Genomic DNA, 12481 nt, shown 5'->3' with positions numbered 1-12481 from the left:
ACTAGGGTTTTGGGGGGTTTTGTTCTGGTTTTTTGTTTGGTTGGTTTTTGTTTGTTTGGTTGGTTTTTTACTCAAATGAACAGAATCACCCAAGCGCCACAGCTCATGATAAGGCTGCAGGTAACGTGCCCAGTCTAGAATCTGTATGAATAAAAGTTACTGACTAGGAACACGTTACCAAACGCCGGGACTCTCTGCAGAGCAGGAGCCCACTCACTTCCAAGCAGGTACAGGCAGGAAATATCTCCGGGTTTTATTTGCAAGCAGAAATGGAACACAAGAGCCTTGCATCTCCCCCCGCAGTAACTGCCTCTGCTTGTTTTCCAGGATAGTAAAAAATCTGGACTTTATTGCCTACAAGTTTGAGAACTATGGAAAGGAATTTATTAAGAAACAAAAGATTAGTCCTGATGCCTATATTCAAGTAGCACTTCAGCTGGCATTTTACAGGTAAGATTAATTCAAATCATAGGAACAAGGTAGCACAAGAGGAGATTCACAATTTGTTATTTATACAGAGGGTCCATTTTCTCCTCAGCACCCAAACAAATGCCTCCTGCATGGGCGTGAGTGATTTTGCCTAATGACTGTAGGTTAGACAAGATAGAAATTGCCACCCTATTCTGAGACAGACAGAGTACTCCTTTTCTTCCCTCCCTTTCCCTCTCCTTGCTCCACCTTCCCGTCCCCGTGTCCATACACACCATTCCCAGCAGCACCCCCTCCACGGCCATCCCTACGCTTGGCACAGAGAAGAGGGTGAGCAGACGTGCCAGGGAGCGGCAGGCAACCCTGCCACCCGCGGCAGCAGAAGCAGACGGGGAGTCCAAGTCCCTGGGGCAAACACTCCCTTGCCACTGCGGTCGCTTGGGAGGAACCGTGGCAGTAACCCATAGCTCACCACCTATGCACCTCCTGCACCGCAGGGGGAAAAGCATTCCCAGGGGAAAACACTACGGCGGCATCTCAGATCAGAGTTCCTACACAGGACAGTAACTACCACTGCTTTCTTCTTCACAGGCATCTCAAGATTTGATAATATCCTCTAATTTCCATGGTATTATCAAAGTTAAAAACGCCTTTCTGCGTTGTCAGAACAGCTAATGCTCCAAGCTAGACATCAGTTGCGTGGCTGCCTGCAGAACAGCCTATTACACGAATAATTTTTTATCATGTCAAATAAAATCCTGAAGTGGTCTTTACCTAGTCAAAACCAGAGATGCCTAACACATTTTGCGTACTTCATTAGCATCTGTTAAATATCCATTTTATGTATTCCGTTAACCAAACTCCAACAACCTGGTCCAAGGTTTTCATCTGGATCCCAGCCACGATATAAGTCCCAAGTATGCAACAAAACCTTAGGGGACAATTATGTTCGGAGATCCCTGCTTCAACCGGAAGGCACAGTAGGTCTCCTGAAGCAAGGAGTAGCAGCTATAGACCTGGACCCAAATTAAACAATAGGCTTCACACCCTGTTCGATTTGCTATGCAGGTTTTCATTCCAGCTCAGTCTCAAATAAGACCCTTTTCCCCTTTTGGTTTTCTGTTTTTCATTCACACAGAGTGCATTTTCTCATGTTTTAAATAAAACATACTTCACACCCATAAGTAAATGATTAATTACACAATTATTTTATGATGCAGTACAAATAAAACATTCCCTGAGATCTTTCAGTAAATTTTACTTTTACTAGCCTTGTTTCACACAACAAGTCATTTTTTTACTGGCAATGAATAACTAAAAGGTATACAGCTGTATCCAGCTCCTCATATTAGAAAGGAGTGAGCATCCATCTTTTTTAAGTTTCATATAGAATTCTATCAACATTAAGATGAATACTATGCGAAAAATAAAATAGTGTCTGTAACAATAAAACATAACAAGCCTATAATTCTTCTAGTCTCCATGACTCCTTGAAAATAATTATTCTTTGTTTTTCTTGCTTCATTCACTCAGGTGCCACGGGAGACTTGTCCCTACCTACGAAAGTGCTTCCATACGCCGATTTGATGAGGGCAGAGTGGACAATATTAGGTCAGCGACCTTGGAAGCGTTTGCTTTTGTAAAAGCAATGACTGATGACAAAAGAGCTTTATCGGTATGTTGGTCTGGCTCCCTCTGCCTTCTTTGGCAAAACACGAAGCAAATAATGCATTCATGATCCCCAATCTCTCACTTTTTAACTGTTAACCGAGGACATAAAGGCGCAGGGCAGGGCAGCAAGCCTTACAGGATTTTGCTTTTTGTGCAAGCAAACCAACCATTAAACTAAACCTCAATATTTCATCATTTTTATTTAAGCATCCAAAAGATTCAGAGGTGCCTAAACATGACATTATAAGAAACAAAACATCTGATCTTAGACTTAGTACTTGTCCTCTGAATGACACATCATCAGATCCAAATTCTGCTCCCTGGGGAGATCTAGGCTGAACGTGCAAAGTTCAGGATCGTTATTCTGCCGCCCCGGGGAACTGCCTGGCAGGTCCCCTGCAGCAGCTAGCTCTGCTGCAGATTGCAGTGTGTGCAGTGATATAATTCACATGCTTTGATTTCTGGAGAAGGTGGGTATGTCCTGGCTGATCTTTTTGGTTTTAAAGGTATGATTCAACCAAATAGAGTCAGTCTTTTTGGGATCCTTAAGGGGGCTGAACCTTCATGACGGAAAAAATTCATCAAGCTAACACAACAACTCTCCAAACTGTCCTGATGTCATCCTGCAAAAAAGAAAAACTGAATTGCCTTTCTTTGAGCCACCACCATCTGTTTGCCAGAAGCGCGAGTACTGTACATAGTAGACGGGGATGCAAAGAGGTACAGCTGAGAGAGCCGAGACTATCGCTGCACAGCTTTGTGCACTGTCCCTCCTGCCATCCCTGGAGAGCCTCCCTCAACATCTCTCTGTGTGCCACTTCCACCCACTGCACTTCGCTGCTGTACAGGGAATTTCCAGGTGGCTGTTTAGATGCAAAAAGCTGCCACAATATAGATTATTTTGCACAGTAAACCCAATCCAGTGGCAACAGCTCACATGGCTGTTCTTGAGAATCTAACATAACGTTGCTCAAAGTATTGCTGGGCTGTAGATTAAGTGTAAATTAATGAAATATTGAAAACCAAGCTCTAATGACCCAGAAGATGAGGAAAATTTGCCCAGAGCAGTTCTCTGTCCCTCCACTGCTTCTTCAATATCCTTAAGGTTACCATGCCCAGATATTAGCTCATGATGAACAAGACTCAATAAGTTCCATATTAAAATGATAACTCAAACAAAACCTGAAGTAATTCCCTACGCTGAGTGGGTAATTCAAGGCAGATTCTGACCATGGTATTACACATAACAGTGACTACAGTACAGTAGACAAGAAGAGGCTGTTGTTTTGACAAAACCAGAACAGACTTTGCTATCAGGGTCCTGTCTGACAGCATGGCTCTCATCCACATTTCATTAGAAGCTGCTGTCATCTGTGCACACCTTCCCCTCCACGCCTGGGCGCTCAGCATACCCCCAGCCCCAAACACATTGCTCCAGCCTGACTGTACCCCTATGAGAAGCCAGCCTGCTCCTAGCACACTGTTTTGCCAAATCCTTCTTGTTCCCTCCAACAATCTCTTCCTACCTTCCTTTTTCCAACACCTACTGACTTCTGCATCTCTCCCAAAGCTTCAGCATTTCTCACCGTTTTACCACACAGATCTGAGACTGTGCCCACCTTTCACAGCATCCTAAGCTGTGCTGCTTCACACAAGCAAGCCATCCGTGTCTACAGCGAGCCCAGTCTCAGCCCCCAATTCTTTATATTGCATGCCTGGGCAGTCCCGAATAGGGAGAATAATAGTTTTGTTTCCCCTGAAAAACCTGCAGTCGTAAAGCAAACCAATCTACTGATAGTTTTCCTGGCGTCTTGTCCACTGAGAGATGAAAAGGACATTTAAACTGATCTGCGATTGTTGTTTCCCACAAGCTTTTAGAATCTTTGTTTTCATGTGAATGCCTTTATCTTTCCATTCAAAACTATGTACATTATTGTCACAGAATCATTAGAAACAAAATTCACTTAACACAACCCTATTCTTAGGTGATTTCTTTAGACCTACAGATTGCCCCTGGATGTGAAGGGCTTAATTTTATTTTTTGGACAGAGATGCATCACTTGGTTTAAGTAGCCTTGAACTCCCCAAATTATTGTTCATTAATAGCCATTAATCCAAATAAAATTAAAAACAATTTTCTATCTGATGCTATAAAAATGATCTTCAAATGATAGCTTGAACAGTCACCAAAGATTGATCGAGTCAGATTGATTCTCTAGCAGGAGAAATATCTCATGCATTTGACACTTGCTGTAAAAGAAGCAGCAACTGACGCTGCAGAGATTGCTTGAATAGCTGTAAATTAATCAGATTTAAAGATTGCATTTGGTAATTTAATCTGTATAGGGGAACTAAGGCCCAGCTCTAACCCTATGAAAAAATATCAGACTGTACTTTGAAGGCCTCTGACGGTGGCCTTGAATTGCTTCTAAAATGAATTCTTTGTTCAAAAGGCCGTTCATCGTCCATAGATGCTGAAGGCTCCCTGTTTATCTGGAGACCCAGTCGCTTCTCACTGTTTCAGGGTCTCCCAAAGTTGCAGTGTCGGACTTGATGTACAGCAGGGCAGCGCTTCTTAGGATCGTTCCCTTAATATAAAACGCTGCCATTTGACAGGAGTCAAAATTTACTAGCTTGTTAGCTGAAACGCGAGGCATCTGTGGAAGGTAGAGCAGCCTTGGAAAATTCTAGATGCCCTTTCACACAGGGGAGGAAATTTTTGACTGGCTAGTAAAATATCAGTAATGGCTTTCATTAATATCACTGTTGTTGTCTGGATAAACCATTCTGGACAAGATATACTGCCTGGCGGTTTTGAAAACACTGAATTACATTGGGCCATTATTTTCCCTAATTCAAAGGGAGCGATTCAATTAGTGATAATCTACACCCCCAAATCCATGGAACGAATCCACAAAAGGCACCACGAGTCATTCCTTGACTTCCAACAAACCACCACCAATAAGCCCATTCAACCCTTGCACAACCAGGCACCGTCGCTGCTCAGGACACTGAGTCCCTATGGCTTTTCATTTACAAAGAGTTCTTACACCTGAGCCAGGAGCACAGGACATTTGAGAATGCTTGCTGTTTGGCTGCTGGTTAATTGATGGAAGATGCTATTTCTCTGAGAGTTTATTCAATAATAGATATATTTTGATTCCCTCAACAGGATTCTGAGAAGATGCAGAGATTTAAGGATGCAGTTGCAGCTCAGACTAATTACACTATTCTGGTAAGTAAAACACTGCTTTGTCTGAATAAGGACTAGTTAGCTTTTTTAAAGAAAAGTATGAAGGTACAATCACTATTTATGCACCAGAAAACATAGGCATCTCTAAATGGGAAAGTACCGGCTATATCACACTTAAGAAAGTTTCTGATTACCCAAACACCCTCCAAATAGCCATATTCAACTAACTTCACCTTAAAAGATACTTCCTAGAAAGTAAGATAACGAAAGTCTGCATTAGACACCAGTGGCAAGACCATCACTCTTGGGCATTATCTCCCTTATCTAGAACTGTCATGGAACACGACACTCTGTATCCAGCGTATTCATGGAATATGTGCATCTGTGAAATGTTTATGATTTGTATCTGTGTCATAATGAGGCGTCCCAGCCACAAATTAGGATTCCACTAAGATCGGTGTTGTACAAATTAACCATTGAAAAATGGCCTCCATCTTAAAGAGCTTGCAATCAAAATTTAATAAAGGGATTTTTTTATAAATATTGAAGAGTTTGCAAGGGAGAACAGTAGCCAGATGAAATAAGCCTTTATTCTGTGTGCTCTGTGATCAACATAAAATGTTAGCCATGAAGATAGCCAAGAAAAGTAGCAATGGGGTGTTTTAATGGGGTACGGCAAGTGGGACAGCTGAGAGCCTTATCAGGAGGAGAAGTAAGCAAGGCTTAAAAGCAACCAACTTAACTGCTGTGTAACATGCATGAGAAATAAAACTCCTACTGCAAAATCCAGAACCCTTAAATTTACAGGTATTTAGACCTACAGATAAGGTCAAGACAGCTGCAACACATCAAGTACTTTTCCCTTCTCCCTCCGAAAACTAACCATTTAGGCATGTTCTTGCATTTCTCTTCCATAGAGGAGAGAGGTCCCTATCTGGGACCTGATCCTCAGACGGACTGGTATTCTGGAGAATGTGTTCTGGTATTCCAAAGTGTAATTTCTAATAAAGGTCATTAACAACGAGGGAATGATTATTGTAGGTTCTCTTTTAGAGACCTGAATGCAGAGTCTAATGAAAGGAAGAGACACCCTCCAATGAAGAAATCAGTTTAGTATCAAATACTTTCTGTTGATTAAAAATGAGACAATCCAGCCTGGTAATGTTCTACATCCCACTGTGCCAAGACAAAGCACAGATTTACTCTACAAACAACTTAGTCAAACCACTCATGAAATTAATAAATGTTAATAGCCAGCTATGTTAAGAGAATTTTGCTACCTATGGTTTTGCCTCAGACCATTGCCTAACAAACCCACATCGCTGATTACTGTTTAAATACTCATAATATTCAAGAAAACGTTCACTCCCTGAGGAGGTTTCAAAGGTACGCTCAGACCACTGGAGAGGTGAAGTGTTGCTTTCAGGCAGGATTTGTTCCCAAGACTGTGAAACAAAAGAAGCAGGGAAGAAAAACAGCTTTGCGTTTCAAGCCTTGTGCTGGGAACCCACATCTTAGAAGCTGACACTCCACGTCGTCTCTAAAGCAGAGGCACGACTTCAGGGCAACTGTCTCACCTGAACCATCTCAGATTAACCTCACAATGAACACAGCATACCGCAGGTCTACTAGGTCACAGCCAATGGAATTTCTGTACAATGACTCTTAAAAAACAAAATAAATTCCATAAAATCCCCCCTCCAAGACATTTCAGTTCCAGAAACTGTTAGAAAATTCAGCCTCCAGTGTAGCTCATTGGAAAATACTAAAATCGCTATCAGAATATTAATTTGTCTTTAAATTTAAAAAACTCTCCAGGTATTTCTACTCAACAAGCTCCCCTTTCTTTCTCAGAATAGCAGAATGTAATTGTTGTGGATTTAAACTATGGGCAAGACTTGCATGGTCCGACTAAATCGTGTGCAACAGACCGAAATGTAATAGCTCCTAAGAAAAACAAACAAACAAAAAAATCTACTTCATAAAACAAAAAGCAATTTAATGATTTTATTTCCCCTTGTTAGGGCTTACTAGTAGCATTGCTATCTTAAATGTGGAGCTCTAAAATTCAATTTAGCACAGTTTTTTCCTATGCGTTGACTCACAGTTTATTTCGTTAGCCTGTCTCGGCCTCTCTTCAGACAAGACATTGATCTATGTTGCAAAAATGTCATTGCTAACAGCCTTATAAATCTTGTGTGATAGCAAAATATTTCCTTTGGTTATCAAGTCAGTTTCCCTCTATGGGAAAAACAACATAAACGCTGCCCTGATGAAAGCTACCTTTTTGCAAGCATCCTTGCTCCATCTGGGCTGATGAACAAATAGCCCCTTTACCAATGGGTGCCTACTCCTCAATAAGCCAAGCAAGATTATGCACTCTGGCCCTCTGCTTCAGGCACTTATTAGTGCTTAAAATGATTCTCCTTTTAAGAGGAAAAGCAAACTTGCGCTTTATTTAATTTATTTATTTATTTAATTCTCCCCTTATGAGGAAAACCAAGCTTGCGCTCTTTTTTAGCTCCTGCCCTCTCTCGGGTTTTTAGATCCTACCCTCTCTCGGGTTGCTTGTTCCTGTGCCACAGGGACATCAAGTTCTGCTCCCAGTGTAGTACAAAGTCCCTTGTTCAGCATTCCCTCCCTACATGACTTCAGCCTGCTACCGGGGATGAGCTACAGCTCAGTCCTCATAATCAATGCCCTCACCAGCCAGAATAAACCTAGACTGAAGGATTTTAAATGCACATTTTAATCTGAGGCAATTCCTGCCTGGTTGGAACAAATTTTGATTTGGTTTCCTAAAGAAACAAAGCTGTAACTATGCTGCCTGCCCATCTCCCACTACTGACTTTAGCCATCTTCAATTACATTTGCTAGCAGGGCAAAGTTCTTAAAGCTAATAAATTTCTTAAGTCTACAACATTAGGTAGCTGGATAAGAGGAGACCCAAGCACAGCAAGCTCAGGGCAGAAGGACTTACTGCATGCTCGGCAGTAGTTTTTGTGAGCTGGCTGGCCGGCCAGCAGCGTGCCCCTGCTGCTAACGTTCAGCCACTGCCCGTGCCACCCATCGCCTCGCCCGCAGCCCTGAGATAGGAGAGGAAACGGGGGACATTTGGGAGCTGGGTTTGGGGGCCAGCATGGCTGGTTCTGCGCTGGGGATGGTGGTGAGCAGAGACACAGGCAAGCTGGATGGCAAGTAGACTGCTCTAGGTCTCTTGCTTGTCAAGCAGATTAGTCTCCTTTGTTAAACCCTGTTTAATTTGATTCTAGACTCATGGTACCTGGACTATGGTACCATCCAACTATGCTGTCCTACACTTACTGTTTTCAATTGCCTCATTAGAGAGAGGGTTAAAGTAAGGGCTCCCCTGAGATAATCCAGCTCTGCAATGATGCCAGCACAGGGAGAGGGGGAGGCAACTGGGATATTTGGGCAGTGAATTAAATTGGGAAGGCATCTGTGCCCCTAACCCCAGTCTTCTCAAGTGGTGGGGTATGCTAGTAGATCTGTGATGGATCACTGGCAAATCTGTTATTCTGTGGTCACTGTTAAATCTGGTTTTAGACATCTCCCTAGTACAGCTGGACATCTTTGGGTGTAAATTCTATGGAATGACACATGCTGTACCTGCCAGAGTGACCTGCAGGCAGCAAAGGAATGAAAGATTAATTTGTTCCAACTTGGAGGTGTTTTGGAGCCTACTAGCTTGAAATATAATCCAAATGATGCACAGGAAATTCCAAAACACACTTAGAGATTTCTGATGTCACATATGCTCCCCTCAACAGCTTTGAAAGCCCAGCCCATGATATTCATCTCAGAGACCATGAACACGCAGAACACCAGGTAACATCAGCAAAACTATCTCCTCCTTAATTTTTATACCTTAAGAGCACCATATGAATTTCTAGTTGCTGATCATCGAAGTACATGCTCAGAGTAACAAACATTACAGGCATTACACTGCTCAAACCAACTTCATCAACTCTGACCAGAAAACAAGGCAGTAACAGCCAAGAAAATGTCTCCATACTCAGTTAAACGCTGGTGTCTTATCACGTTGTGCACAGGCTATTACTGGGATGGCAATAGACAACCACCTGCTAGGGCTCAGAGAGGTGGCGCGGGAACACTTCAAGGAGCTGCCCGAGATATTTACGGATGAGACATATTTGACAAGCAATCGATTCATCCTCTCGACCAGCCAGGTGAGTTTCTCCTGTTCACTGGTCTTGCTAAGCAAAGGCTAATTCATTTGTGTTCTGCCAGGTCTTGTAGCTCACAGTGAGAATGGTGTAAAAAAAAGAAAGGGGGGTGGGGTGGGGTGGTGAAGCACCATCAAGTCGTCTGCTAAATTCTCTAGATTTTTAATCCAGTTCTGGTTCATTCCACAAAACCAGCACAGTAAGTACTGACTGAAGTTATCACTTCCATTGCAACATCCCAAAGCCCTTCCTGGAAATTCTGGAAATGCACAGAAACAAACTCAGTAAAATTCACATGAGGGCTCAGTGTTTCCTCGCCTTCCGAACTACACACCTCCTGTTCCCTTTCTTCCCCTCCTTCCCTAAGGTGACAGCTCTAGTGGGAATTCTTTCCTCCAGTGACAGCGCAGCCACAAGCCGGACTCTGAGAAACAGAGCCACGAGGAAATTTTACTCTTAAAAGTAGCGGTGTTTGAAATCTTTGAAAGCCTTCAGTTACTCAGTGTGAGACTGCAGCCCCTACGGGCACACCTCTTGGCTTTACAGGCATTTTAGCCATTTACAGGCATTTACGGGTTTACAGTCATTTGCAACTATACCGAGATATTCTAAGAGTCAACACTTTCTACATTTAATGTTCTGAATAAGGAAACATCTTTATAGCATACAGCCTAAAAATTAAATGTTTCACTGCATGTAGTAGCAGTCAGTCCTAATGAAAGAAGAAATCTATGTAGGAATTCATTTACTGAAACACTAACCCAGCTGCACAGATTGGAACTATGTAATGAACGAGACTTATAATATCATGCTACAGCATAAAACCTTAATAAGTAATTTGATCTTGTCATAATGTTTGTAGGCTTTCAGACATGAGTGAATGCAGCCGACATAGTACTACATAAATTCTCCAAGAAACTATCCATGAGCAAAGAGTGCTTCTGAATAGCTTTATGGCCTTCGGCTGTTGCACAGCAAATTTATCTGACAATTCTATGGCTCTATTAGCAGGACTAATGGCTTGTTCTACACCATTAAAAAGCCAAACGTCATTTGTGAAGGCCCATGTACACAAAGTCTGAAACATACAGATTTCTAACACATCTTTTTTTTTCTGCTGTAGAAAGTGTTTCACTCCTATATTATGCCATGATTAAACCGAGGCGTAATAGAAATATAGCACCTAAATGCGTTAAAATGTTTTATACAGCATCAAAATTATAAACTATTATTAGAAATGGACATTGCTACTTTCTATAATTGATTACAGTCTTCACATGACAAGTTTAAGATAACCTTAAGAAAACCTTTAGAAATTAAAACCTTAGAGAAGTTCTATGTATCGTAATCTACATACAGAATTACATACAGCCTTAGAAATTCCCTATCTATCAATAACAAAGCTTACAGCTGTTAAAGATCTACACAAAGCGGGCAAAGAAATGCATTATATCCACTTCAAATGAAACCAGTTTTCAAACGGTAGCAAGCAAACAGAGCAACCAAATTCTATACTGAGATCAGGTTTTACCTCCCAATTATCAGCTCCAGGTCTGGACTTCTGAAGGAAGTGGTGCTCTGCAGGGGGGATTCACCACACTTCCAGCATCTGTAGCATCTGTTTATCCTTTTCCTCATTCCTAACCAGCTGATTTCAGGGGCCCTGATTAATCAGAGATCACTCCTTACCTTCTCCCTGCAACCAGGTTCCAACCACCACGGAAATGTTCTGCTGCTATGGGCCTGTGGTGCCCAATGGTTACGGGGCATGCTATAACCCTCAGCCAGAGCATATACTGTTCTGCATCTCAAGCTTTAAAGACTGTAAAGAAACCTCCTCAGATGGGTTTGCAAAAGCTGTGGAAGAAAGTCTCCTAGAAATGAGAGATCTGTGCAGCAAATGCAACTCTACTGTGGCAAAGCCACTCGCTAAACAAGAAGCAGCCGCGCAGCTGCAGAGCGACCGCAAGCTCTAAGAGGCTGTGGGAATTATTCTCCTGAACTCACCTTACGAAGAAACAATGGCAAAGCTGTTCAAAGGCAAGATAGTACTAGTAATATATTAGCGTAGAACCAAAATGTCATGTTTTACATTGTTGCCAACAGTTAAAACCCTGCAAGTACTAAATCTACCATTTCTTGCTTGTGAGTCGGCAAAAAAGGTTTGGTCTCACCGGCTGAAATGAAGCAGGAAGTAAGACGAGTATGTGCTGTGCTACCATTTTTAGCCATCATTAACTTACGCCATTCTATCACCTAAAAAATTGAGTAAGATTGTATATGACATAAATTAAATACTAAGGGACGCCAATTAATTAATATCCCCTGCAAGTAGTTTTAAAATATTCACTTTTATTCCTACAAATGTCCCCTATCGGGAATGTTGAGAGTAACATTTTAAATAATAGGCTGATGCCATTAACTCTTGAAAATTTGCATGAAGTGTATTTAAAACCACCACACTATTACCTACATAAGAAAAGCAGATTATTTTTAAGAGTGGCCGCTGTGCATTTCCACAGCCAGAGGTTAGGAAGATTGCACTAGTGTTTGCATATTCCCCCAATTCAAAAACGCTGCAGAAATGATTTAGCCTTTCTACAGGTTTGCAGTGGCTCAAGCACAGTCCCATTCTGAAAGCAGCATATTGGAGATAAGATCCATCACAGAGAACTGGGAGAATTTTGTCCGTAATGAGTTGACTTAATTATTTCTTTCTCTGAATGAGCAAAATCCAGTCTGACAGGGAGGCAAAGCACAAAGCGTAAGTGCAATTCAATCCTACTTAAGACCTTTTTGGTTTGCACAGGAATTAATTTAGTCACTGTGACTAGCAGGAGAGCGTATGCAACCATGCAAAATCAAAGAGCAATAAATAACTAGAATGAAGAGGCAAACTCGCAATATAAGGAAGTCTCCAAGCCAGAGCTATAAATACCAGTTTAAGAGTATCGATACACATATCAACTTTGCACCATCC

General features: G+C 41.9%; 1 protein-coding gene across 1 annotated transcript in view; it reads left to right on the top strand.

The window, feature by feature from the left end:
- The window catches only part of CHAT (choline O-acetyltransferase), a 32845-nt gene extending 21276 nt beyond the window's left edge, over nt 1–11569 (top strand). The window contains exons 11-15 of the mRNA XM_075109646.1: nt 328–450; nt 1963–2104; nt 5273–5335; nt 9367–9504; nt 11208–11569. Coding sequence (XP_074965747.1) covers nt 328–450; nt 1963–2104; nt 5273–5335; nt 9367–9504; nt 11208–11477 — 736 coding nt within the window. The 3' untranslated portion in view covers nt 11478–11569. The remainder of the gene's footprint in view (nt 1–327; nt 451–1962; nt 2105–5272; nt 5336–9366; nt 9505–11207) is intronic.
- Nucleotides 11570–12481: the final 912 nt, after the last annotated feature.

This window comes from Phalacrocorax aristotelis, chromosome 14 (genome assembly GCF_949628215.1).
Source record: "Phalacrocorax aristotelis chromosome 14, bGulAri2.1, whole genome shotgun sequence".
NCBI lineage: Eukaryota > Metazoa > Chordata > Aves > Suliformes > Phalacrocoracidae > Phalacrocorax > Phalacrocorax aristotelis.
This window is presented reverse-complemented; position numbering and strand designations above follow the sequence as displayed.